The 27918-nt window shown below is 49.1% G+C and overlaps 1 protein-coding gene across 1 annotated transcript in view; it reads left to right on the forward strand.

Moving 5' to 3' along the window:
* grip2b (glutamate receptor interacting protein 2b) overlaps positions 1-27419 on the forward strand; it is a 38955-nt gene extending 11536 nt beyond the window's left edge. Inside the window, exons 3-25 of the mRNA XM_047026661.1 lie at positions 2323-2400; positions 4855-4987; positions 5830-5975; positions 6868-6954; positions 7110-7185; positions 8850-8995; positions 9140-9287; positions 9607-9776; positions 11854-12021; positions 12563-12715; positions 13009-13195; positions 13886-14031; positions 14119-14199; positions 14545-14608; positions 15409-15554; positions 16562-16706; positions 17929-18068; positions 18399-18608; positions 18869-19022; positions 19909-20248; positions 21330-21557; positions 23706-23852; positions 25018-27419. Of these exons, the coding sequence (XP_046882617.1) occupies positions 2323-2400; positions 4855-4987; positions 5830-5975; positions 6868-6954; positions 7110-7185; positions 8850-8995; positions 9140-9287; positions 9607-9776; positions 11854-12021; positions 12563-12715; positions 13009-13195; positions 13886-14031; positions 14119-14199; positions 14545-14608; positions 15409-15554; positions 16562-16706; positions 17929-18068; positions 18399-18608; positions 18869-19022; positions 19909-20248; positions 21330-21557; positions 23706-23852; positions 25018-25197 (3473 nt within the window). The 3' untranslated portion in view covers positions 25198-27419. The remainder of the gene's footprint in view (positions 1-2322; positions 2401-4854; positions 4988-5829; positions 5976-6867; positions 6955-7109; positions 7186-8849; positions 8996-9139; positions 9288-9606; positions 9777-11853; positions 12022-12562; positions 12716-13008; positions 13196-13885; positions 14032-14118; positions 14200-14544; positions 14609-15408; positions 15555-16561; positions 16707-17928; positions 18069-18398; positions 18609-18868; positions 19023-19908; positions 20249-21329; positions 21558-23705; positions 23853-25017) is intronic.
* Positions 27420-27918: the final 499 nt, after the last annotated feature.

The following is a 27918-nucleotide window of genomic DNA, read 5'->3' on the forward strand; positions in this document are numbered from 1 at the left end:
TCTTTATAGCTGGTATTGGACAATACATTGACATGTATTCATTTAGCAGACACTTGTATCCAATAGCACAGTTCCAACCTAGAAGCAAGTCAGGTTCAGCTCTTAAAAAGACGTTTTAACCATGTCCGATGATATTTGTTCCGTGACTTCCATCAACACCCATAGCTATACCATGTCAATCATCACATGGCCACAGTACAGTGACCCGTATTTGCTCCGAATCAGGACTGAAAAGAAAGTGTCACATGGTGTGACACAAGGTGTTGTTGGCTCTGAGATAGGAGAGAGAAGGAAGGAAAGAGAGAGACGTAGAGACGGTGAGGTGAGTTGGGAGAGAAAAAGGGAGAGAGAAAGAGTTGTAGAGACGGAGAGGGAGATGGGAGAGAAGGAGGGAGAGAGAGAGTTGTATAGACGGAGAGGGAGATGGGAGAGAGAGAGACGTAGAGACGGAGAGGGGAGAGGAGCATAGGGAGCTGGGAGAGAAAGGGAGGGAAATCAGGGAAACAGAAAGATAAGTCGAGGGAGATAAGCGGAGGAGAGAGATAAGTAGAGGAAAGCGAAAAGCTGAAAGGGAGAGAAGAGTTAGGTGGAGAGAAAGAGAGAGATGTGGAGAGGGAAGTGGAGAGAGAAGTGTGCTTTGATCATGCATGCAGGAACGCCCCTACACCGGGCTCCTCGGTCACAGGCCAGGGTGGGGGGGCATGTGTGCATGTGTGTGTTTGCATGTGTGTCTGCGTGTGTGTGTGTGTCTGCGTGTGTGTAAGTGTGTGTGTACGTGTGAGGGTGGGGGTTCACTGGAAGCACTCAAATCTCACTTTACAGCAGCAGTTAGCTACATCTCTACCCTGCCTGTGTGTGTGTGTGTGCAGTGTGTCAGTTGTGAGTCACACAGCTAAACCGGCAGGTGACTAGCGTGATGTTTTAATCTGTTGCGAAGCTGTTAGGATTACAGGGAGAGGGATTGAAGGGACTATTGCACAGACACACACACACCCACACACGTACACACACACACACAGCTTCTCCCCAGTGGAAGCTCGAGTTAAATATGCTGGCTGGAACGGGCGTAATAGCAGCCCAGACTGCTCTGGTACAGTTGGTATGCAGAGTCTGTCTTAGGGTCCTACTCTGGGTCTAATAATGGAACCATGTGCAGCAGCAGATCCTCTGGTGCTTATGTGATAATGAGAACAGCACACACACCCACACATACATACACACACACAAACACTCACACACACAAACAAGTGCTCACACGGAAACAACCACTCTCTCTCACACACACACACACACACACACACACACAAATGCACGTACACACTCCCACACACACAGACTCACAGACCCAAATACACACACAGACTCACACACACACAAACACACACACACGCAGACACAGGCAGACACACACACAGCAAGACCTTGTTCTCTGTTACAGGGAGAAATGATGAGTGTGTTGTCTAATATGTCTCTATAATGGTTGGGAGGATGAAATGATACATTAGCTGTTTCATGACAAACACCGTTGTGTGTGTGTGTACTAGTGTCCTTGATGGAGTGTTGGTGTATGTGCGAGAGGAAGCGTGTGTATAAGAGTGTGTGTGAGTGTGTGTGTGTGTGCGCTGGAGAGTATCTGTTGCATCTCATAGCAGACAGGGACCCCCCCCCCAGGGAGAACTCCTGATGACAGCCCCCCCCCCTCCCCCAGCAACATCTGAAATCACTAATTTATGGATCAAGTTTAGAGGAACACAAGACTCCAGTGGACATGCATTATTCAACAGTCACAACAGTCCCAGAGTACAACCAGAGTACTTGATTCCCAACACACACGCACACTTGCGTACACACACTTGTAAATTATACTTGTGGAGGAACATATTACTATCAGACTGTTTAAAGGTAAGGTGTGTGTGTTCTACGCACATGAAAGGGATGGTTCAGAAGGCACGACTGTGTGTTTGAGGGTCCTAAACGTTCAAATCTGCTGGTGTCTGCACAGCACATGAATACAGCTGAGCTCCATATCCACCACCACCTTACCTCTAACATGTTCCACTCATATATCTCCACAGCACAAGTCATTGTTTGATTGGGAGCTTGGCTAACTCAGGGACCCACCTCAGTGTTGCTTTGACTGATTCACTTCATACCACAACTAAAAACCAAAGACTGTGATCACCCACCGACACAGAGCCACGGTAGCGCCGTCTCCTCCACCCTCCATCCACCCAGGCCAGCCCAGGCCTACTCGGCCCCGGGGGTGTCCCCAGCCCGGGCCCTCGGGGGTCCCAGTGTAACCGGGCTGTTCTCTCCCCCCAGATGACGGGCCTTACTCTAAGAACAAGGAGCCCTCAGGGACAGACCATACCCTGGGCACCCGGAGGCACAGCATCCCAGGTACCACTACCCCGTCTCCCCGGCTCCCCCGGCTCCCCGGCCCCCCTCTTTATTTCTTTCTCTTTCTCTTTCTTTCTTTCTTTCTTTTCCTCTCCTCTCCTGGCTTCCTTGATCTGCCTCTCTAACCTGCCTCTTTAGCCTGCCTCTATAGCCTTCCATTTTTGCTGCCTCCATAACCTGCCTCTGCAGAGCCTGCTCCTTCGGACTGTCTCACCTGCCTCAAAAGCCTGTCTATCTTTAGCCTTCATCAATAGCCTTTCATCAACAGCCTGCTTTTTAGCCTGCCTATATGGTCTGCCTTTATGTAGCCTGTCTGAAAAGCCTTCTATTCTTTAGTCTGCCTCAACAGCTTTCCTCAATGGCTCGCCTCTCATTTGGCCTACCATGCTAGCCTGATCACACAGCACTGCCATCGCTCCATAGCTTGTCCAAGCTTCTCCACAGCTTGTCTCTCTTCTCTTTCCCCTCTCCTCTTTCCTCTCTTCCGCCGTCGCCCCCGTCGCCATGTCTCTCTGACCCCGCAGGTCTGCAGACGACCTACGTCGGCCCCTCTGCTGTACGCCCACAGCATCTCTACTCATGGAGGGGGGAGGGGGGAGTGGATGTGGAGGGTGGAGAGAAGGGGGTGGATGTAGGCGACAGGGGTGGGTTCTCTCACATGTCCTACTGGTGCTGATCTGCTTCTCTTTCTGCTGTACTTTAGTCTCTATGTAGAAACTGACTAATGTTACTGCGGTTGCCCCCCCCCCCCCCCCCCCTATAGCTAGCTGTTCCCGTAGTTGCGTCCCCCCATAGCTGTTGCTGTAGTGGGCCTCCTCCCTCTGCTCCAGGTAGGTGCTACAAGTTCACCCCTACCCTGGGGATGTTTCTGAGCTGGGCTGATTACTTCCTGCTGACACCCTGCAGATCTGGGTCCAGCAGCAAGTGTCTAGGAAGAGATGTACAGGATATCGATTATCTCTCTCTGTTTCATCTAATGGGCCTGTTTACATGGGGTTTTTAATCAGTTTGTGGATCTTTCTTTGTGTAGAGATCTGTGCTTTTGCGTGTTCAGATATGATGTGTACTGACACCGTTTAGAGATGTGTCAAACACGGTGATTAAGACTTTCTAAGGTTATGGTTATGATACTGCTATTATTATCTCCACCCACTTGGGAAAGTCTGTCCTTCCTGTTCTTTCTGATTGGCTGGTTCATCCAGAGGACACCATCTCTCCCCTCGGCGAATGAAAAACCATGCAGGGAACATTTCCGTCTGTCCTCCTTTCTGTCTGTCGCTCTCATCTGTCTGTCTGTCATTCTGTCCGTTTGTCTGTCATTCTGTCTGTCCATCGGCCTGTCTGTCATTCTTTCTGTTACAGTAATGTCTGTCTTCCCGTGTCTCTCTTCGTCCCACCTCCGCCGTGGTCGTGAAAGTTTCTTGATATGAGGCTGGCAAATTCAGGAACGCGCCGGATCATCTATTTCTTCCATTCCATCTCTCTTCTGATCTGACGCTGCTCTCTCACTCATCTCATGAGAACCAGTATGATGGAGAGAGGGATGGAGGGGAAATAGGATGGATGGATGGGTGGGTGAAGGAGTGAACGGGGGGGGGGAAGGCCCTTTCACAGATAATCGTTTTGAAGAGGCGGAACGGCAGAATGAGATGGATGAAAGGCGGAATGCTTCTCGTTTTCCTCTGGTCCCGTCTCAGAGATTAGCCGCCGTTTTTTTTCTTTTATCGCTGTGTTCAGCAGTTTGAAAAGCTCCTTATCTCCTGGAGAGAGGAACCTGTGCGTGTGACACCTGGAGCCCAGATAAACCACTAGCAGGGACGCAAAACCCACAACATGTCGCAGTATGGCTGCACGCCGAGAAGAGCCTGTGTTAACAGCAGTCAGTCATTACAAAGTACCAGTGTCCGATGGTGTCTGTCTATTAACAGGTGCTCTGTAGATGTCCCTGGTGGAGTGCACCAGGGTCGGCTGATCACACCTCAGGTTGACAGAGGACACACCTGTCTGGAGACGAGGTGCTTGGGGTCAGACGTGTCAGAGAACTGTGACTCTCTCGAGTTGTAGAACAGCGCGTTCTGCGGGGGAACGTGGATGAGCTGACTGGACTGTCCAGGAAAAAAAAGTGTGTTCCACTGGTAGTGGGGTGTGTCCTGGTCTCCTCAAGTTCACCCTCCTCACCTCATCTGACTTCAGTTCCTCTCCTGGTTTCTCCTCTTGCCTCCTGTGTTCACTTCTTTTGATCTCTTACCCGCCTCCCTTATCCTCTCCTTTCCTCCCCATGCCATGCCTTGCCTTGGCTGGTCTTGATTCTTATCAAAACATTTTGTATTGTGTGTGTGTGTTTGCTTGTGAGTGTGTGTGCTTGCCTGTGTGTGTGTGTGCTTGCCTTCGTGTGTGTGTGTGCTTGCCTGTGTGTGTGTGTGTATGCTTGCCTGTGTGTGTTTGTGGCAGAAGCGCTGCGGGGGGTGACCATCGTGGAGCTGTTAAAGAAGGAGGGCAGTACTCTGGGTCTCACCATCTCTGGAGGAACCGACAAGGACGGGAAACCACGGGTGTCCAACCTGCGACCTGGCGGCCTGGCAGCCAGGTGAGACACACACTGAACCTACCCTACAGACACACACACACACACAGGACCTAAAGATGTTTAATGTGGTTCAGTGCTGTGTGTTCAACTCACTGCCTTGCTTTTGTCCACTTGTTGATAGCTTGGTAGCTGCTTCGCTATCTCAACCCTGCAACTGCACGATAAGATGTGTGTGTGTGCCTCTGTGTTTCTGTTTGTATGGTTCCTTGTGCCTGTGTTTGTGTCTGCATTTGTGTATGTATTTGGGTGTATGTCTGTAAGTGTGTGTGTGAGTGTGTGTTTGTGTTTGTCAGCGTGTGTGTGTGTGTGTGTGTGTGTAGATGTGCGTGTGTGAGGATGGAAAACAGTGTCTGGAGATTCTGGAGGTTGGTGAACATGGAAACATGGGGCTGGAGGCTGGGGATCTATCTCTGTTACTGACTACATACATCTTACAACAGCCTTACAGCCTGTGTGTGGGTGTGTGTGTGTCTGCAGGGTGGGCTCGGTGTGTTTGGGTGTGTGTTTGTCTCTCTGCAGGGTATGTTTAAGTGTGTGTGGGTGTGGGTGGGTGGGTGTCACCGCAGGGTGTGTTTGATGTGCGTGTGGGTTTGTAGTACATGTTCATGTGTGTGTGTGTGCGCGCGTGGCGACACACGTTTTGTAATTACCATCTAAATGAGGGTATAGAGTCTCACTGCAGAGTGCCACTCAGGAGAGAGAATGTGTTTTATTGTTGTAGTCATCCATTGTCAATGATGCCGCCATTACTATAGGGCCTGACGGCAGTGACACAAATGATGTCAAAGAACATTCCAGTAACAAGCGAGCATCTGCGTTCCGTGTTTGCCCTGTGTTCCCAGGAGCGACCAGCTCAACGTGGGCGACTACATCAAGTCCGTCAACGGCATCAACCTGATGAAGCTTCGCCACGAGGAGATCATTAGCCTGCTGAAGAACGTGGGGGAGAGGGTGGTGCTGGAGGTGGAGTACGAACTGCCCCCTACAGGTGGGAGGGGGAACTGCACGCTGTGGGCTCCACACTTTACACATTTACACTTTTCTTCATTTAGCTGAAGTGAAGGCGGTGAATCGAAAGGCCAGAGACGCTTGGTGTTTGTCCCTGGCTTGATTGTCATTTTAGCATTCATGCAAATCAACAATTGTCCCAGACGAGTGTCTGGGTGACCAGTGACAAAGGGGCTGCCAAAACAGCCCTACAGAAGCTTTTATCCAGAGTGACAAATAGTGAAAATACAGTCTTCACCCTAAACTCTTATACACTAAACCCTAAACCCTTATTACAACCTTTTCCCTTACAAACTACACCCTAACCCCTACACATTATACCCCACACCCTTAGAGAAGTCAGATGGCCGAGCGGTTAGGGAGTCAGGCTATTAATCAGAAGGTTGCAGGTTCGATTCCTAGCACTTCACCCTACTTGCCTCGGGGGGAATGTCCCTGTACTTACTGTAAGTCGCTCTGGATAAGAGTGTCTACTAAATGTACACACTGAAGTAGTGGTACATCTGACATCCTCACAAACTAGTAACAGCTGTCTCTCTCCGAGCTCTGTGAAGTCTCTGTGTGCCAGTGCAGTGGGCACACAGGATAGACTACTAAGACCTTTGATATACGAGATATCCAGTCGAATGTTTGTGTGCAGTGCCAGGTTTGAATTACGGTTGCCAGGTTTGTGTTCTGTGAGTCAATTAACCACCAGACAGTGTATGTTTCCATGCTGGGCTACTCCCTGTCCAAATAAACACGTGTGTCTCTCTGCACACACTTCCTTTACTCCCTCTCTCTCTCTCTGTCTTTCTTTCTTTCTATCTATTTATTTCTTGCATTCTCTCTCTCTGCTCCTCTCTCCCTCTGTGTCCCTCATCCCCCTTCAGCTCCAGACAGCTCCTCAGGGGTCATTTCTAAGACACTCGAGATGTGTTTACAGAAAGAGGGCACCAGCTTTGGCTTCGTCATGAGAGGTACGGCACAACCCCCGTCACGACACACACACTTACACACACCACACTTACACACACCACACTTATACACACCACACTTACACACGCCACAGACACACACACATGCCACACATAAACCACTCACACACTCACCTCTCACTTGTGCGACGCTCCAGGAGGCTCGCATGAGGACTGGCACAAGTCCCGCCCCCTAGTGGTGACCTACGTCAGACCAGGAGGGCCTGCAGACAGGTGAAACACAACAGACTCCGCCCCCTCCCCCCCCCCCCCCCTCTCTCTCTCTCTCCTCGTCCACAGCCTCCCTTGCTTGTTTCATGCTAAATATTCCCACTCTTCTTGCAATTCTCATCTTCTCACTACCTCCTCTTTTTCGAGTTCTCTGTCTCTCCGTCCCTTTCCTCTCTTTTCTCGCTTCTCCATTTCTATCTCCCATCTCTGATCTCTCTGTCACTGCCCAGTCAGGCAGCTGTAAGACGGTGTGCAGGGATGGAGGGATGAGAGAGAAGGAGGGAGGGAAGAGGGGGACTCTGGGAGGGCGTCCTGCCAGATCACATCTGGATATCCCTGATGAATAATGTGTAATGTGCATACAGTATTCAAGGATTGGTCTTCTCAAAAACAAGATGAATCACTACGGATGGATGTCAGCCAGCTGGGAGGGAAAAGGGGAGAGAGAAGGCGAGAGAAAGTTCAGGAGAGGAGAGAGAAATGAAGGGGGCTGTGGCTGGGCAGGGAGGCGGCTGTAGGAGGCAGAGAGAGAGATAAAGAGAGAGAGGGAGAGAGAGAGAGAGAGAGAGAGAGAGAGAGAGAGAGAGAGAGAGAGAGAGAGAGGAAGGGAGGGAGGGAGGGAGGAAGGAGGGAGGGAGGAAAAGAGGGGGGAAGGGAAGGACGGGAGAGATAAAGACAAGAGAAATGGAAGGAAAGCAAGAGAGAGAGAGAGAGAGAGAGAGAGAGAGAGAGAGAGAGAGAGAGAGAGAGAGAGAGAGAGAGAGAGAGAGAGAGAACCGAAATGAGATGAGATGAGAAAGAAAGAGTTCTGTGCTCAGCTGAAAGGAAACTGGAATTATTCCGTCTGTCACATCTGGCGTGCTGAGGGAAAGCGGTGGTTTGGTGCCGGTAGTGAGATAGGCAGAGAGTTAGGCTACAGAGGCTTGCTTGAGATGCACAGCCGCAAATGCAATGTGACAGCCTGCAGAAACTGGAACAGAATATGCTTTTCTCCTCCCTCTCTTTTTCTCTTTCCCCCCTTTTTTCCCCACAGTCTTCTGCTTTCTGCTCCCCACTCATGCCCCCTCGTCCCCCTGCCCCAGCACTCCCCCACCCCATACTCCCCCCACGTGACTATCACTTGGAATTGTTTGAGACATGTGTCTCTCTCCGTCTTTCTCTCCCCTCTCTCTCTCTCTCTCTCTCTCTCTCTCTCTCTCTCTCTCTCTCTCTCTCTCTCTCTGTCTGTCAGACTATGTCTCTACTATGTCTATCTCTCTCTGTCTCTCTCTCTGTCAGTCAGGATCTCTCTGCTTGTCTGCTCCTCACACCAACCGTCAGCTTCCATCCCTGTCTCAGTCTTCTGCATGGAGAACATGTTGTCTACAATGGAAAGTTCCTCTTGCCAAAAGGCCTGAGTAATGTCTGTCCGCTTCTCAAGACGAAACCTGTCTGCCGACTGAGGTGTTTGACCTCATGAATGTATATATTCTCTTTCTTCTTTCGCCTTTCTCCACCTCTTCTCTATCTTCTCTCGTTATTTCTCCCCTCTCTCTACCACCTCTCATCTCCCTTTTCCTCTCTCCCCTCTCCACCTCTCTCTACCTCCTCTCGCTCTCTCCGCGTTTCTCTCGTATCTTTCATCCCTCCTTCTCCCTCCTCCTCCCTCCTTCTCCCCCACCCTCCAGAGAGGGCACCTTGCGTGCGGGTGACCGTCTCCTGAGTGTGGACGGCGTACCCCTCCACAACGCCAGCCATGGCGATGCCCTCAGCGTGCTGGCTCAGTGTGGCCAGGAGGCTCTGTTCCACATCGAGTACGACGTCTCCATCATGGGTGAGTCACACACACACACGTGCACACTACCCCTCACACACACTGTACTGAACTGTACTATACTGTCTTGTATTATACTGTGCTGAACCATCCAAAGGGATGCTGGAGTTGTGGTCATCATTCCTGTTCCTCTGCAACTCTCAGACACAGTAACCAACGCATCAGGACCCTTATTGGTGGAGATTGCCAAGTCACCAGGGGCAACGCTGGGTATTACCTTGACGTCAGCCACTCACAGGAACAAGCCGGTTATTGTCATCGACAAGATCAAGGCTGCTAGCGTGGTGGACAGGTGAAAACAACACACAAGACCACATGGAATAGAATGATAGAACATTTCAACATTGTGTTGTTCTGTGTAACATAATAGAAAGTTCATAAAACCCTCCAGCACCAATCATGCCAACACACACACATTTTCAAATCCTCCTGTTGTTATCCAGATTGACATATTGCAGTCCCTCAAGGAATTCACTGAGATTTCAACGATTATCTGCTGCCCAACTGGCTTGATTTCCACTCACTGGAGAGACTCCCCACCTCCTCATCCACCTCCGTCTATATCCACTCCCACCCCTCCACCCCTCACCACCCCCCCTCCTCCCCACCAGGTGCGGAGCGCTGCATGTGGGTGACCACATCCTGTCCATTGATGGGACCGGCACGGAGCACTGCTCGGTGCTGGAGGCCATGCAGCTCCTGGCCAGCACCTCGGACCAGGCCAGGCTGGAGATCCTGCCAGCTCACCACAGCAGGCTGGCCAGCAAGCCTCAGGACACGGGTCGGTACCAGGGGGGGCTGGATGGTTTCTGTGGGCACAGAGATAGAGGCTGGATCAATGCTGCACACTTGGGTACGTGGTGTCTAATGTCGGCTCAAGGCTGGGGAATGGAGATTCGGGGGTTCGACGTCGGAGGCTAGAGGCTGGAGGCCAACAGCTGGAAGCTGGAGACTAAACTAATGTATTCACTCTGATACACTACGCCTACACCTGTGTCAAACCAACATATTAATGTTATGTTTTCAGAACAGACTTTGTAACGGTCCCACAGTACACCTGCCAACTTGTGCCTGCTCTCTGGGTGTTTGATGTTGTGTTGAAGTGAGCTTTATAATCTTCTTATGAGCTCCCAGCTCTGTGCTGTCGCATCAGCGCCGACACCAGACTTCATGGTCATCAAATCTGGTTGACAAAAGAAATGTGGGTGGTGGTGCTACTTAGAAGATTAGCAGTATGCTAGCTGTTAGCACCACAGGAAGCTTAGCGAAATGCTAGCTACTAGCACCCACAAGGAGCTTAGAGATATGCTAGCTGTTTGCACCCACGGCAATCTTAGCGATATGCTAGCTGCTAGCACCCACAGAGAGCTTAGTATTATGCTACCTGCTAGCACATAGTGATATGATGTGTTATGCTACTGACATGCCCTCTTGGAGGATATGTGTCAGTGCGCTGCAGTTAGCTGCAGCACCACTGGATTTACTCAGTAAATGATGCTAATTTACTCATAATTTTCGCATAGGTTCTATTTGCACACACAAACATACATACACACACACATTCTGACTAGGAACATGCAGAGTGTGTTTACTGCTTCATATACTGGCACATTCTCTGTGACCTGGTTTAGGACTGCTGAGGCGTTGCAAAGCCTGGATTAGAGAAGAGAGAGATAGTGAGAGAGAGAGAGAGAGAGAGAGAGAGAGAGAGAGAGAGAGAGAGAGAGAGAGAGAGAGAGAGAGAGAGAGAGAGAGAGAGAGAGAGAAGTACAGGAGAGAGGAAGGAAATACAGGAGAAAACTAGGGATAGATATAGAAAAGAAATCAAGGGGGAATAAGAGGGTGAGAGAGTCTGGAGAGAGTGAAGAGTGTATAATGAGGAGATAAAGAGGAGAGAGGAGGAAGAGAATTAGAGAGTGTTTGATTAATGTCATTACTTCTCTTCTCTGAAGGTTTTAGAGCTACTTACATGTTTCCACATTCGATATGGGACTGCAGAACTCAAGCACAAACACACATATATATACACACACACACGAATACAGCCAAACCTCCTGACCAGCTAGCCTTCCAACCATCATCATCCAGTCCTGAGTAGTTTCTTCCGGTCAGGGTGGTTAGTATGGCTGGCTTTGCCAGACCAGTCTGCAAATGTGAACGAGTCCGGAACCTCTCAGTTCATTTTATATTTCCAAGGGGCTTTCTCAATGGGCGCAGACCAAAATGACTCTGGATACAACTGGACAGATATAACCAATCAGAGCAATGAAACATCTGTATAGTCATTGTATTAAACCCGCCCCCTATCAGATGAACAGTTTGGATTGGCCCGACCAGATTCTGGTCGGAGGGAAATCAGTTTGAATTGGAGGGTGGCCAGAGCCGTCTGCCAGAGCAAATTAAGCACAAGCTGGCAGATTTGTGAAGTTTACCAGGTTAGCACAGGCAGGGGATGAGCTTCTAATTACAGCTGGCCAGGGGGGACAATAGCACTCATTTCTGATTATTGTTCTGTCTGGTAGAGCCTGGACTAAACCCAGGGGACAGGAGATTGGTACATCCTCATAAACCAGATAGACTCATCCACACTACGACCAATGCATCGAGGCATTGTCATCTCCACAGAGTTGGGGGGTACTAAACACTCACGTTAGGTTGCAGGCACTATCAGGTCTATCCTCTAGGGCGTTGCTGAGGCTTCAGCTCGGTGGATGAAGGCCGGGGTACAAGATGTGGATTCAAACCGTGTCTGTCTCAACAACCACTGTACAAGGTAGACTTGATATTTCATCTTCCTAAACCTATTTTCTTCTCTTGTTCTGTTCCCTTTTATTCTGTCCGTCCGTCTGTCTGTGTAGTGAAGGTCCAGAAGAGTGACCACCCTCACTCCTGGGACCCCTGTGTCAACTTCTGCCACACCCCCAACCCCCCGCTCGGCCACACCCCCAACGCCCAGAACTCCCACAACAAGACTTCTACCTGGACCGCCTCCAGCACAGTCTCCACCAATCAGGAGTACTGCAAATGTATATCTATCTATCTATATATCTGTTTATTTGTCTCCCTGTCTCTCTGTCTCTCTGTCTCTCTGTCTCTCTGTCTCTCTGTCTGTCTGTCTAATATATTTTTCATTAGTCATTATTCCTACCATGCCTCTTGCATTATTAAAATGTTTTATAATAATTTACCATTGGGTTAATCATATTATAATACATTATATTATACAAATGTAGGCGTACTGTAGGGACAAACTGCATCACAGTAAACGTGGCTTGTTTTCAGTGTCAAGTTAACATTGACTTTACGGTAACATTGTGATCATTTAGCCGGCACTTTCAATAATAGAGAAGTACAGTAAATGAACTGTCTGTATTGTTTTTTACTGTTAAAGAACAAGTTACAACAAGTTAAACAAGTACAGCAAGTTAAAGAACAAGTTACAACAGCAGTCAGAGTGCTGCATCCGACTCATCTCCTATTTTAATACCGATGTACTGCATTTCTCTGACCCCCCTAATCTTCCCGACCCCTCCCCACCACCTCTCTTTGCCCCCCCCCCCCCACCAGCCTTGGTCTCCAGCAGCTTCTCCCCAGGCTCCACCACCACCTCGGGCCCCAGCAGCCTCAGCTCCAGCACCTTGCCCAGAACTACAGTTCCCATGAGCCCGCGCAACTCCATGCTAAAGAGGAGGCAGAGGAAAAAAGAACACAAGAGTTCCTGTAAGTTTTCCCTTACTCCCTCTCTCTCTTTCTCAACCCCCTCACTTTATCTCACATTTTTCTCCAACTGTCATTCTTCTTTCACTCCCCCCCCATCTCTCTCCTTTTCTTTCTCCTGTTATCTCTCTCGCTGTCACTGCTGTGGACAGTTAGTTGATATTCAGTCCTGAACATCAAGTGTAAAGTGTGTATTCATAAATAGTAAATAGTGTTGTTAGGCCTGTGTCTGTGTGTTTATAGTTGTGTGTGTGCTTGTGTGTGTTCACATGTGTGTGTGTGTGTATCTGTTCCAGTATCCCTGTCATCCAGCTCAGTGGGCCCAGGAGGTCAGGTGGTCCACATCGAGACCAGTGAGGTGGTTCTGAGAGGCGATCCGCTTAACGGGTTTGGAGTCCAGATACAGGGGGGCATCTTCGCCACGGAGACTCTCTCGGCCCCCCCGCTCATACGCTTCATCGAGCCAGACAGCTCCGCAGAGAGGTGAGACACACACACACACTCACATCCACACACACACACACACACACAGTCACGCAACCATACTCACCTAGTGGTGTCGGCAGCAGGTCTGCTGTGTGTGAAGATGTGTGACTGGTTGGATGTGAGAACTGAAAGGAAGGTGTGATGTGTCTCACACATCCCCCTGCTATGGAACCAATATGCTGTGGGTCTCACCATGATGTGGAGGGCTGGTTGCTAGTTTGATTCCTCGCTGTGACATGTATAATATGTCAGTCACTGTGACACTGTGTTACAGAAACACCTGGAGGATGGCTGGTTTGAATGACACACTGCTAATGTGTCCTTCAGCTAGTCCACTTCCCATCTACCTAGTTGTGCTCTAGCGAGGAGTTTAACTGTGGTTGTTGTTTAACTAGCAGTTTGTATTATAGTATTTTAACCAACTGTCTAACTAATGAGTTATCTAACAAACAGTCTAAGAAGCAGTCTAATTAGCTATCTAATGAGTTATCTAATGAGCAGTCTAACTAACGTGTTATCTAACAATCAGTTTATGTCACTAATGAGCTGTAATTAGCTGTCTAACAGGTTATCTATCAGGCAAACTAATGAGCAGCAACTAGTTGTCTAACGAGTTATCTAACAATAAGTATAACTAATGAGCAGGAGTTATTTAAGGACCAGTCTAACGAGCCGTGTGTTCTGCAGGTGTGGTCTGCTGCAGGTGGGAGACAGAATGCTGTCCATCAATGGAATCCCCACAGAGGACGGAACCCTGGAGGAGGCCAATCAGCTGCTCCGAGATGCCGCACTGACCAATAAGGTCACTCTGGAGATTGAGTTTGATGTGGCAGGTTGGTCCCTCCAACTAAACTGAGTAGCAAACTTGCTAGCATTGTTGGCTAACTTATGAGCTAACTGGGTAACTTCCTGTGTTTTAGAGTCGGTGGTGCCAAGCAGTGGAACATTCCACGTTAAGCTTCCCAAGAAGAGAGGAGTGGAGCTGGGAATCACTATTAGTGGTAAGACCTAAACACACACTTTCACACACGCACGTTCACACACTTTCACACACACACACTTTCACACACACACACACACACACACACACACACACACACACACACACACACACACACACCTACACACACACACACACACACACACACACACACACACACACACACACACACACACAGGCAATGTAAAAATGTCTAAACATTGTTCAGGTGATATACAGCATGTTTCCAGGGGTTGTTTGTCATACGTCAGTATACCACCCAGCACTCCTCCTCCACCTACTCCAGACCTGTCTGTGCTGCAGCCTGACCATGCCTCCTTTTCCTCCTCTTCCTCTTCCTCCTCAGCCAGTAAGAAGCCAGGAGAGCCTCTGATCATCTCAGATATCCAGAGGGCCAGCATGGCACACAGGTACTGTCCTGTTCTAGAACTGTCCTGTCCTGGAATAGTGTCCTGTTCTAAAATACTGTCCTGTACTAGAATACTTCCCTTTACTAGAATACTGTCCTGTACTAAAAAACTGTCCTGTACTACAATACTGTCATGTGCAAGAATACTGCCATGTTCTACAAAACTGTCATGCTCTAGAATACTGTCTGTCCAAAAACCATCATGTTCTAGAAGTATCCTATCCTACAGTAGAATACTTACAATACTGTCCTGTTGTAGAACTTCCGTGCTGTAAAACACTGTGACATGACTGTAACATCTAGAACTGTTCAGGAATACTGTGGCATGTTCTGTCCTAATGAAAGGTTGTGACTGACATGTTCTGTTGGGTTCTAGGATACTTGGTCAGCATGGTTAAATGTCCTGGGAGGCGGTAGTTCTAGTGTGTCTGTAGACGCAGTGGTCAGCCTCAGTGTGTCCAGCAGAGGGCAGCATGTCTCCAGCAGCTGTGCATTCACAGCTAGGCAGAGCGCACAGAACAGATGGGTGGAATAGTGGAGCCGTGTTCTTAAAAAATAAGAAAAAAACTATCTTAGTTATGATCTTGGTTTTAATAGTCTTACTTCCTATTTTTCTCTCCTCACATCCCTTCCTCCCTCTCTCACCACCCTGACCTCCTCATCTCCTTTTCTGTGAATGTTCTTTTGCTTCCTCCCTGACACCCCCCACACACACACCCCTCTCACCCCCCCCCCCCCCCCCCACACACACACACACACACACACTCTCCCACACCCTCTCCCAACCCCCCCTTCACCCAGGACTGGTACTCTGGAGCCGGGGGACAAGCTGCTGGCCATTGATAACGTCCGTCTGGAGAGCTGCTCCAAGGAGGATGCAGAGCACATCCTGCAGCAGTCTGAAGACCTGGTCAAGCTCAAGATACGCAAGGATGAAGACAACTCAGGTTCCTGGCCCGTGTGTGTGCTGATGCAGCACCTAGTGTTCTCATCACCCTAGCAACTTTCATTAACATGCAAACATGCCATCATTTGTTTTTCTACCTGCATTTATATGATCCATCACAAGGTGGTGATATTACCCATGAATCTGATCACCCCTTTGTTTCAATTGCCATTGTATTTTGACGAATATAGTAGATCAGATAACATTTACCATGACTACTTACATAGTACACAGTGTTGTATATTCAGGGAACTTAAAGGTGGCCCTGTGAGATTCAGTCAAACCACCCAATCAATGGACTACCCTCAGTTGCCATGCAGTCTGGTTTCCAATAGGTGTGTTCCCCAGGGGGGCGGTCGTCACATGACACAGTTCTCAGAACCGGGGCGGGGCTGGACGTCAGCGGGCAGTCAGAGAACATGTCTGCTGCCACGGCAACCACAGTTGGGCCGCTTTGGCAGAACAGGGCGTAATAGAAGTGGAAATGATCCCAAATAGCATATCAACAAATGTACCAAACCAGTACACATAACAGGAGACACCTTGTTGGTTGCGAAAGAAAGCCTTGTGCTACGCTTATTGACAGTGAAAACACAGGCTGCTAGCCTTGGTCCAAGTTACTAACTGGATGAGAGGCTGAGTGTTGAGGGGTAAGCACACGGACAGGAAGTCACCACAGAGGGAATCAGACACTACTGACTCTGTTCCCCCTGGCGGGGGGGAGATCCAAGGTGTCTCCATGGTGAAACAAATGATGTTTATGTTTCATTTGAATCCCGTGTATGTGTCACATTCTGTCATTGTGTCTGTATTTGCACAGCTCCCTGGGACACTGGGAGACATTCATTTACTGTTAAACCGAGTTATGCATTGAGCCCACTGTAGTAACCCACACTGTGTGTGTGTGTGCGTGTCTGTGTGTGTTTGTGAACATCTCGGGGGCGGGGGGGCTGTACTCATGTGTGTTCATGCGTGTGTTCATGCGTGTGTTCATGCATGCGTTCACAGACGAACAGGAGACCTCCGGCTCCATCATCTACACGGTGGAGCTGAAGCGCTACGGAGGCCCTCTAGGCATCACCATCTCAGGCACCGAGGAACCCTTCGACCCCATCACCATTTCTGGGCTCACCAGGAGGGGGCTGGCCGAGAGGTGAGGCTGGGGGAGGTGGAGGGGGAGAAGGGTGAGCGGGCGGAGGAGCGGTGACGACGCCGTTACCATCTTTGGTCCAAGTAGGAGGGGGTTGGAAGAGAGGTGAGAAGGTTGGGGGAGGGGGGCATGAAGAAGTGGTGGGTCCAACCACTTAGTGGAGAGGGGAGATGTGTTGGGAAGGGGGGGGGGAGAGTCCTATGATCAGGTTACCAATGATGGAGAGGTCTGGGGGGTGGGGGCGTGTGTTGGGGGGGGGTGATAGAGATGAATGGGGAGCTGGGGCCTTGCAGCCGGGTGAGCCTGGGTCGGGGGTCAGAGGGCAGGGTTCAGGGGGTCTGGCATCAGCGAGGGGTCGTCTGTGTCACAGTCATACCACACATAGCTCAGACGCTTCCGGGTGTGTTTGATGTAACGGGTATGCAGCCAGAGCTACGGCCCCCCAGGGTGGGGCAGCTGTGTGAAGGTACTGCTGGGCTGAGCTCAGCACGTCAACCCTGCAGAGGTGTGATGATGACCTCCCACGTCTGCTTCTGCTGTCTGCAGATATCTGCTTATCTGCTTCAATAGAAGCTGCGTCATTCACACATGCATACGCACATGCAAATACAGTGCGCATGCTATAATGGTTTTCTGGTGGAGGGCTATGCATTATAATCTGTAGAAAGACGATCCATTAGTGTAAAACCTTTTATGTCTGACGGGGTGTGTGTGTGTGTGTGTGTGCGTGTTTGAGTGCATGCGTTTTTGTGTGTGTTGTTTCCAATGTGTGCTGTCTCAGTTATGTGACTGTCAGCTCCATGACTCACTCTCGCACACACACAAACACACACACATAGATGCTCAACGCGTTAGGACTGATCTATGCTCCAGGCCAGGCGGTATAGAAGGGCAGTGCTACTCTCCACCAGCTTACATAACTAAAGGTTCAGTCTGGCCTGGAGTGGAGATAACCCTGGCCCTGACCCACCACCCAACAACAGCCACCAAGAGAGGATTCACTAGTTCCATAAGTTCATTTAGGAAACTTTTTTTCTGTCCATTCCTTTTCATATATACATGGATCCCAGTTCGTGAAAAGTAAATTAATTGTGAGGTTTCCTAATTTCGGTGAAATTGAGGGTACGTGTACAATTTTGTACGTGCGTGTGTTTATGCATGTGTGTATGAATGCTGTGTGTGTGTGTGTCTGTGAATACCACGCTGTGTGTGTGTGTGTGTGCAGGACGGGGGCCATCCACGTAGGGGACCGTATCCTGGCCATCAACAGTGTGAGTCTGAAGGGGAAGCCGCTGAGCGAGGCCATCCACCTGCTGCAGATGGCCGGGGAGACGGTCACGCTGAAGATCAAGAAGCAGCTGGATGGTGAGGCCACGCCCACCTGGCGACAAATGCATTCTGGGAGCTGCTGACATTGTGCGTCTGATCAGAGAAGCATTTCGTGTGTTGAGTTACTTTTTCGAGACTGTGATATGGCAGCCAGACAGCTGGCAAGGTATTTCCACTAGATGATTAGCTGAGCAGAGTCCATGATATGTCCAAATAACTGGAAAGAATCTTGGATTGGTTTCAGTCCCAGGAAATACAATGATGACAATGACATACCTCCCCCCCCCCCCCCCCCCCCGCTACCTCTCCTGTCTCCCCTGCTACCGGCCTCCCTACCCTCCCTCCCCCTCTCCCCCCCTCCCCCAGCCTCGGAGGAGAAGAAGAGGGAGGAGGGAGAGGAGGAGGAGGACCTGGAGGGGGAGGACACCACGGAGCTGAGCGACGGCGAGGACGAGCTGACCGACTCCCAGCGCACCAACAAGCTGTCAGAGATCTACTCCACCACCATCCCCAGCGTCGACTCCGCCATGGAGTCCTGGGACGGCTCCGGGCTCGACGCCGGCTACGGCAGCCAGGGTTAGAGCCTCTTGGCTTTAGCTTAGGGAGATAAAAGATGGAACTTGGAGCACTTTTATCAGATTTTATAAAAATCTGTGAAGATGTATGTCATCCACTGCAGAACAAATCGACCTACGATTACAAATGAAGTCACCTGAACCTAAAACAGAATGGCACTCATTCGGTCACACAGTATCTCCATGTATGGGATGTTCCGACTTAGCCGAGATCTTTCCCCTAACACCTCCCCACCTCCGCCCCCACCCCACATCCCCCAGGTACCTACCTTCATCAGGCCGCGGGCGTGGCCCTGCACCCCCATGAGTGGAGGAGTGCCAAGCAGAGGAGCAGCCCACCCCCTGCTGGACGCAGGAAGAACTACCCCTTCAGTGACGGGGGCTTCAGCGAGGACGACTGGGACAAACCTACTGGGTGAGATGGAGCATACACACACTGTGGTGTCATGAGAGGCTAGACTACGTGCGGGGTGTAGGGCAGTGCGTCAAAACCGGACAGAGCAGGCAAAAGTGGGTTTAAACAACGTTTTTTTGTCCTCTCTCCCTCCCCCGCCTGAGCTCCCGCCTCAATTAGAGGACTGAGGCATTTGCACCTGTCGGCGTGGTGCATTCTGGGAGGCGTAGTTCTCCCGTCAGCCACCCTGTGGCATGGTGGCCACTCACAGAGGGAAACATACCGCCCCTCTACTACACATCCTCTCATGATGCCACAACACACACACACACTGATACCCATACATACACACACACACACACTGATACCCATACACACACTATATACAGACTATAAACACTCATCTCCGGACATGAGAGAGAGTGATGAACCTCACAGTAACGTAAACACGGGTCTTGTTTGTTTATAGATATCTTAACGCACAGCATTGCCAGGGTACATTTTCCCATGCACCCACACCCTACTAAAACACCCCAAGCAGTTCCTTTTCTCACCCACCTTCTCTTCCCCCTCTCTCGTTCTCTCTCTCTCTCTCTCTTTCTGTTTTGCTCTCCTTTTACCCCTCTAGCATTACAGATAAGTGTTCTGAGTCAACGTTATGTAACCTCCATATCTCCGTACAACACTATCCTGCCCATTACTGGAAAGAGTTGCTCCATCATGTTCATCACCATGCCCTGTCACATCCTCAGCCCATCTGTGCACCAGTGATACCATCTAGTCATCAACAGTGAAACCATCCAAGTAATAACAAGGATGATATCAGCTCCAGGGATGCCTTGCTGCTGTGTGTGTGGGGTGTGTGTGACCTCTCTCCGACTCCTCTTTGACCCCTCTCTGACACCAGGTTCCCCAGCCAACCCAACCATGAGGACAGATACACCATACAGGTCAACCCTCTACAAGAGGAGAGATATGTCACCCACTCCAACCCGCTCCACCAAGACAGGTATGCCAACCAAGGGCATTATGCCAACCAGGGGCACCAGGAGGGCAGGTACACCAGCTACCCCAACCCCAGCCAGGATGCCACGTATGCCAATCAAGAGGACCAGGAGGGCAGGTATGCTTGTCACCCCAACCCCAACCAAGACGGCATCTTGCTGGATCCGGAGGACAGCTTCTGGTGCCAGGCTCTGGAGGACCTGGAGACGTGCGGACAGGCAGAGCTGCTCAGGGAGATTGAGGTACGTACCTAGCACAGGGTGATAGCATGTTAGCATGTTAGGTAAAGGTACGCTTGCCTAGCCTAGCACAGGGGGATAGCATGTTAGCATGTTAGATAAAGATACGCTAGCCTAGCCCTAGCACAGGGGGATAGCATGTTAGCATGTTAGATAAAGATACGCTAGCCTAGCCCTAGCACAGGGGGATAGCATGTTAGCATGTTAAATAAAGATACGCTAGCCTAGCCTAGCACAGCACAGGGTGATAGCATGTTAGCATGTTAGATAAAGATACAATAGCCTAGCACAGCACAGGGTGATAGCATGTTAGCATGTTAGATAAAGGTACGCTAGCCTAGCACAGCAGAGGGTGTTAGGATAATAGCATAGGATAATAGCTCTGGGTGATATTATGTTAATATGTTAAATAAAGGTATGCTAGCCTACCCTAAATCATGGCGATTGCATGTTTTGATCGAGGTAAGCTATCCCAGCTCAGCCTAGCTCTTGGTCATTGCATGTTAGCATGTTAAAAACTATTCTACACAGTAAAGGGAATCACCAATTGAGAGCTCATTGGCACATAGATTCACCAGTCCTATAAACACTACCGAGATCCATACAGTTTATGAGTGACTGCAAGGGCCAGTCGTCGGTAGGGAGGGTTAGCCTATGATGGATATAGCAGCTGCTAGCAGTCTGTGAGTAACTCTGAGCTGGTCTGGTACATATGCATCGCTGCAGGAGAATAATATTGTTTTAGCATGGGAGCCTGAAACTCCCTGGGGTCACATTCAGCTGCTGTATTTAGAGGCCCTGGAACTTTAGAGGGAGTTTGTTATGTTCCAGAACGCCCCATCACTCCGTGGTTCATTGTATTAACTGTAGCTTAAGTTACTATACTGTACATGTGAGACACATCGCTGATATATTGTTTGTGTGGTATGAGAGTCTGCATGTGTGAGAGAGTTTCTGTCTCTGACATGTGTTTGAGTGGACATTTATCAGTGTGTGGGTGGGTGTTTATAGCGTTTATTTGCGTCTGTTAGTATGTGTATGTGTTAGTATGTCTGTCTCACACGTGTGGCATTGTCTCCTCCAGGCTTCCATAATGACAGGTAGTGGAATCACCCTAGGGGTGTCAGGCGGCCGGCCTGCCCCAGACCCCCTCTCCCAGGCTGGGCACAGTCCTCTGAGACGCCCCCCTATGCTGCACCCGGATCCCAAGAGCAAGGCCTCCCTCCGCATGTCCGAGAGGACCTGGGAGTCTCGCAGGATCAAGGAGGAGATGCAGGAGATCCTCTCTCCCACACCCCTGGAACTGCACAAGGTGCATAACCACAGACACACATGCTGAATACGCTCAAACACATACAGCCTCTCACACACACACACACACAAACACAATGCGTACGTGCACACACATGCTCACTGTTACGACCCTAGGACCCCTTGAGTGTCTGGTGGAGGTGCTTGACCACGCCCTGGCTCCCAGGGTAATAAGCAGACGGCAGCTTGTGCCATGTATTCAGTCGGCCCTGCACCTGTTTCTGCACCTGCTTGAACATCCAAGTGGTGCCCCGGTCAAACTGTACCACTTTTGGCGACACGAAAATAGAAATAAACTGAGTCAGGGCTTTGATTACTGACCTGGCCGTGATTGTTCGAAGAGGACAAGCCGTGGTGTAACGGGTGGTCTGGCTGACAATTGTCAACAGTGAGGAACAACTAAATACACACAGACACATATTTACGCTCACACACTCACACACACACACATACTTACATAATGTGAAAGAAAATTCTAGCTGGACTGTGTAGATTTGAATAGTCGAAGATGGCGGTTTCAATACAATTTATTTAGCTTGTACAAGTACACGAGATTAAACAAAGCACTTTGTGATCAATCATTACGAAAGGTGCGCTAGTCACAAATTGTACGCAAGAGTGACCGCGAACATCCAAAAAACACAACCTTATATACACTTTAGATCAAATGGCATTCTATAAGGTCAATCAATCAATGTAGCAAACTCTGCTCACTCAAGTCAGTGACAGTTTGAAACAATACATCTCCATACCAATTGTCTTACAGTTCTTTGATGTGTCATTTCCCCCAAACAAGTAGATAAAAAAGCCACAGGAGTTGACCAGTCAAATGGTCAACTGTCCTTTGTGTGGCCATCTTCAAACAAGTATTAATTAACATCACCTTTAAAAAAGCAAGGGTCAGAGCAGCTTGATCAATTTATCTATCTTCCCTCAGGTCACAAGAACAATACAGTTGAACCCACATTGTCTTCAGACCAACTGTCTCTTCTCCCCAGGTGACAAGAACTCTATCAGGTCACCCAGACTTTAGACTTCACGTCTCCTAGTTAGGTGTCATAAACTGCAAATGGTATTTCTACCAAATGATGAGAATGAGTTGAATCAACATACATTGTATCAAGCTTCTTATCCAACTGTAAACTTCTCCTAAAACACATTAATTGTACATATGACCAACATTTCCACAACAATACACACACACACACACACACAAAGTGCACACACATACTCTCTCACACACACACACACACACACATCCTTACATATAGACAGACATACACATGTACACACACCACATGCTGAACCAGGAACCCTGTCCCTACAGCCTGAGGTTGGGCCTGTGGGAGGCTGAGAGGCTGGGAGGCTGGGAGGTGAACATAGCCTTTCTCTGTATAGTTTCATAGGGGCATGAGGGAATGCGCTCTCTCGTGTCTGAACTATCTCAGAGCCTGGCCTTCTCACTGGTTACGTAAGATTGTTCCAGGATTCGGACCACTACAGGCTTTTGTCTCCCTACCTGCTCAGGCAGATCTTGAGGCTAAATCTACTGAGTAATAGAGACACTTTCATGTCTAAATCTACTGAGTAATAGAGACACTTTACATGTCTAAATCTACTGAGTAATAGAGACACTTTACATGTCTAAATCTACTGAGTAATAGAGACACTTTACATGTCTAAATCTACTGAGTAATAGAGACACTTTACATGTCTAAATCTACTGAGTAATAGAGACACTTTACATGTCTAAATCTACTGAGTAATAGAGACACTTTACATGTCTAAATCTACTGAGTAATAGAGACACTTTACATGGTTCTGCTTGACAGCATCTCTTAGTCCAGGAACCCCAGTTGTAGAAGGCATCTTCTCCTGACACATTCAATTGGAAAAACAGAAGCAAAAATGGAGAGTGCAGAGTGGTGGAGGCAGCAGCGAGCAAAGTCACATTCAGAGTTATGACGCAGTTAAATAGACTGCAGCCGTTGTACAGTACGTTGGCGAGTGTATATTCTTTATGTAAGGGTAGTATTTTGCTGACTGACAGTTACCCTGCACCACCAAAACTCTTCCACCTGAACCAGATTCATCCATTTCCACTGTTGCCAAGGTGACCACGGGTGTTTTGTGTTGTGCTGTTGCCTAGGTGACAGTGATGAAGGATCCGGAGAGTGATGACTTTGGCTTCAGTGTGTCGGATGGTTTCCTGGAGAAAGGTGTTTACGTCAACATGATCAGGCCTGATGGGCCTGCTGACAGGGCGGGCCTCAGGCCGTACGACAGGATCCTTCAGGTGCTCACACACCCATAGCACACACATAACGCACACACACACACGCACACATCATTAAACACACCCACACACCCACACACCTACACACATGCAGACCCACAGGCTGGCACACCCATGGACATATTTGTGGGTGTGTGTGTGGGTGTGTGAAATGAGCCAGAGAGGACAGAACACAGGTGTGTCCGGACAGGAGGGGGGGCAGAGTTATTGTACAGTGTTACTGTGTTCTGCTTCCTTGTATGGAGCCAGTGAGGTGAGAAGACTTGGCTACACCAGTACTGACGGTTAGTGGGAGTCTCAGTGTGTGTGACTTTGTGTGTGTGTGTGTGTGTGTGTGTCTAGTTTCGATGCGTGTATGTGTGTGTGTGTGTCATTTTCAAACTATACAGTGTCTGTTTGTGTGTGTGTATGTGTGTGTGTGTGTGTGTGGAGGGGTCAGACCTGGTTCAGGTTAATGAATGCTCAGCATGTCACCAGGACAGTCTGTCCAAAAAAAACACTGTCTGGATAGTTTACACCTCAGGGAGATGGCAGGGGGCTAGCATCACACACACACATAGACACACTCACACACACACAGACACACACACACACACACACACACACACATACTGGTGGGAGCAACACTCGCTTTATAGCTTTTCCAACTTCCAGCTGCATGAGAAGGTTTGAAATAGCAACAGAGCTTCTATCTTCTCCAGCTCCAGTTTGGTCCATGCTGTTACAGATTCATCTCCAAAGGCAACTTTGTCAGCATTCCGATTGGTCACTTTCTTTGGACCTCTGTTTATTTCAGAAAATAGGTGATTTTCTGAAATAAACTGTTCTCTCCTCCCTCCTCTAATCCTCTCTGCGCTATCTTCCATTGTCCTCTCTTCTCCTCCCCCTCCTTTCCTCCTCTCCTTTTATCCTCCTCTCCTCCCCATCTTTTCATCCTCTCTTTTCCCCTCTTTTCCTCCTCTGCTATCATGTTCTCTCTCCCCCTCCTTTCCACCCCCTCCATCCTCTCTCGCCGCCCCCTTCAAACCCTCCTTCCATATTCTCTCCTTTCCTGCCTTCTCCCTCCCTCCCTCCCTCCCTCCCTCCCTCCCTCCCTCCCTCCCTCCCTCCCTCCCTCCCTCCCTCCCTCCCTCCCTCCCTCCCTCCCTCCCTCCCTCCCTCCCAGGTGAACCATGTCAGGACGCGGGACTTTGACTGCTGCCTGGCGGTGCCCCTGATCACGGAGGCTGGGGACCGCCTGGAGCTGGTGATCAGCAGGAACCCCCTGGCCCAGGGGAGCCCCCCACTGCCCTCCGCCACCCTGCATAACCACTCCCACACACTCACCAGCACCATGGACCTGTGACCACACACACACACCTTGGTGTGCTCACACACACACAGCAAACCTGAATTGACTGGACCTCCGGCAGAACAAACATCAACGCAAACACATGCATAGACACACATTCTTGTGATAGACCCATGCACCTGTGATCCCCCTTGCCCCCCATTGACACACACGCACACAAAGTGATTCAGTGACAATCAGCCCATACAGAATCAACATGGTACAGAAGAAAAAGAAGCTGTTCCTTATGTTATTTTCATATCTTGCCCTTCTGCCAGCATCTCCCTTGACTACAGCCAAGTCAAGTGAACTTTGACCTTGGAGATGGAACTGTTTAAATTTAGACCTGTTTGTTTGTTTGGAGATCTGACTTTGTAAAGGGGGTGAGTTGGCTATGGAAGAACCAAGCTAATGTGAAGTTATTTCCTGTGTGTTTGTGTGTGTGTGTGTGTATGTGTGTGAGAAAGAAATGATATTCTATGTGAATGTTGAATGGCTAAACAAGATATTGATGAAATGAATTGGCTTACCATGGGTTCAGTTTCCCTGATGTGCTCTTTACATGCACACACACACACACATGCACTTCTGCCCCTCATCCTGAAATAGTGTAGCACCAAGACCCCACATCTAATGAACAGGAATCAATCTTCACAATCTTCTCCCCTCTCCTCTCCTCAGCAGGATTCCTACCCAGGTTTCCTGACAGACAGAGAAGCACAGTGTGAGCTGTAACCACAGTTAGCCCAGCTCACCTCTGAGGACCATGACAGGAGACCCTCAGACACATGTACAGTCACCATGCCAACATGCACAAACATGTCTCCACGTGATATGTTACTCTCCCACACAGTTAGCATGGAGAGAGGTCAACCTGATGGGTTGTTTTTGAGAAATGGTATGCTTGGGCATGTGTGTGAGAATGTGCTTGTGAGAATGTGTGTGTGTGTACTATCCAGGTATTTTTAGCCCCTATTCCTTCCCTGGTCAGCACATTCCTTCCCGCTCCTAAAGTCTATTTGGAGGTTATTTGTTTTGTCCCAGAGCTGCCCTATTCCTGCCAAAACCCTCTCACTCAATTACCAGTCCATTATACCTCACCAGAACACGCTCCTCAGGGGGAGAGCAGGGCATGTGCACACACACACACACACTACTGTACTTTCGCACACACACACACTCACGCACTTACTCACTCACACACACTCTCTTACTTTCTCTCTGACACACACATAGACATGCACACACACACACACACATGCATACATACTATACTTTCACACACACACACACACTCTCACACACACACACACGCACACACACACACACACACATACACACACTCAGCAAGGATGGCAGGCAGAAAGAGTCAGCTCATTGTTCAGGAGTTAGCAGAGTTTTACTGCAGAACAACCAAGCCTCTGTTCTCCTCTAGTCATACAATTATATACTCTATCTGTTACACCCTGTTACTCTTTAATCTCCCTCCCTCTCTCTCAAATATTTCTCCAACGCACATTCTCTCTTTCTCTCTCTCTCTGACTCTCTCTTTCTCTCTTTCTCTTCGTTCTCTCTTTCTTTTTGATACAGCTCTCAGCTGTCTCTGAGAACGCCAAGCCCCTGATAATGTTCAGGTCTAATCACGTATTTGGATTAGCTGCATGTTTGTACGACACAGAAACTCAAACCTAGACAAACACACACACACACATGTACACACACCACCCTTCCTGAGTAGCTAGTTGTTGTTTTCCAAAAGAGATCCTCTGGACGTGCAGCATTTCTGCAGGACATAGTGTAACATGTTCTGTATGTAACCTACCGTATGTAACATGTACTGTATGTATTCCATGAAAAAGAGAGGACTCTGTTTTCTACACAATACTAAGTGGCCAAAAAAAAGAGTTTCAAAGCAGCCTGCTATGCTGCCCTGTATGAGTGTTCATCCCTATGCATTTTAATGGTCAATTTACTGTATGTATGCATTGGTATGTGGTGTAATTTCAAATGTGTAAAGTTCTATTCCCTGTATAGTATTTTTATATGGTCTTTTTTCCGCTGAAGGATCCAAGCACAAGTCAGAAGCGAGCCGACGCCGACTCAGGTGAAGGAAATATGGGCAGTGATTTTTTCATTGTTGTTTTTCTTTTGTTCATTTTGTATGAAAAACGAAACAAACCGTACTGCTAATGCTTCTCTTTTTGAGAAGCACAAGAAAGAAAGAAAGTCAAATTGAAAAAAATAAAGCGAATCATCTACTTTTGAGCCATGCTTTTTGGTGTGTATTCCTGGCTGTGTCGCTAGTGAGGGATCGGGACTGTGTGGTGACTGAGAGGAGGAGAGATCCTACCAACTGGGCTGTGTGGTTTGGGTTGAAGCCAACTGGGATAGAGGTGACCCATGTTAGAAGTGAACACACACAAACACACTGTACCTGCACCTTCTTATTCAGCTCTGGAAATCCCATTCCGACGGTTCAAGATCCTGGTCTGATAGGTCTACGTGCAAAGTATTGGGTTGGGTTTGAGGTTTTCTGAATGCACGGTTAGGTTGGAGTGGGCAGGCAGGCAGACAGACAGGTAGGAAGGCAAGCAGGCCAGTTGGCAGGAAGGCAGGCCGGCAGACAGACAGGTAGGCAGGAAGGCAGGCAGCCGTGCAGGTAGACTGAGAGGCAGACAGACAGGAGTCTCTGTTTTCTCTGACCACAGGAACCTGGCTGCTAGCTATGCTACTCAC

Source organism: Hypomesus transpacificus, chromosome 9, assembly GCF_021917145.1.
Source record: "Hypomesus transpacificus isolate Combined female chromosome 9, fHypTra1, whole genome shotgun sequence".
Classification (NCBI taxonomy): domain Eukaryota; kingdom Metazoa; phylum Chordata; class Actinopteri; order Osmeriformes; family Osmeridae; genus Hypomesus; species Hypomesus transpacificus.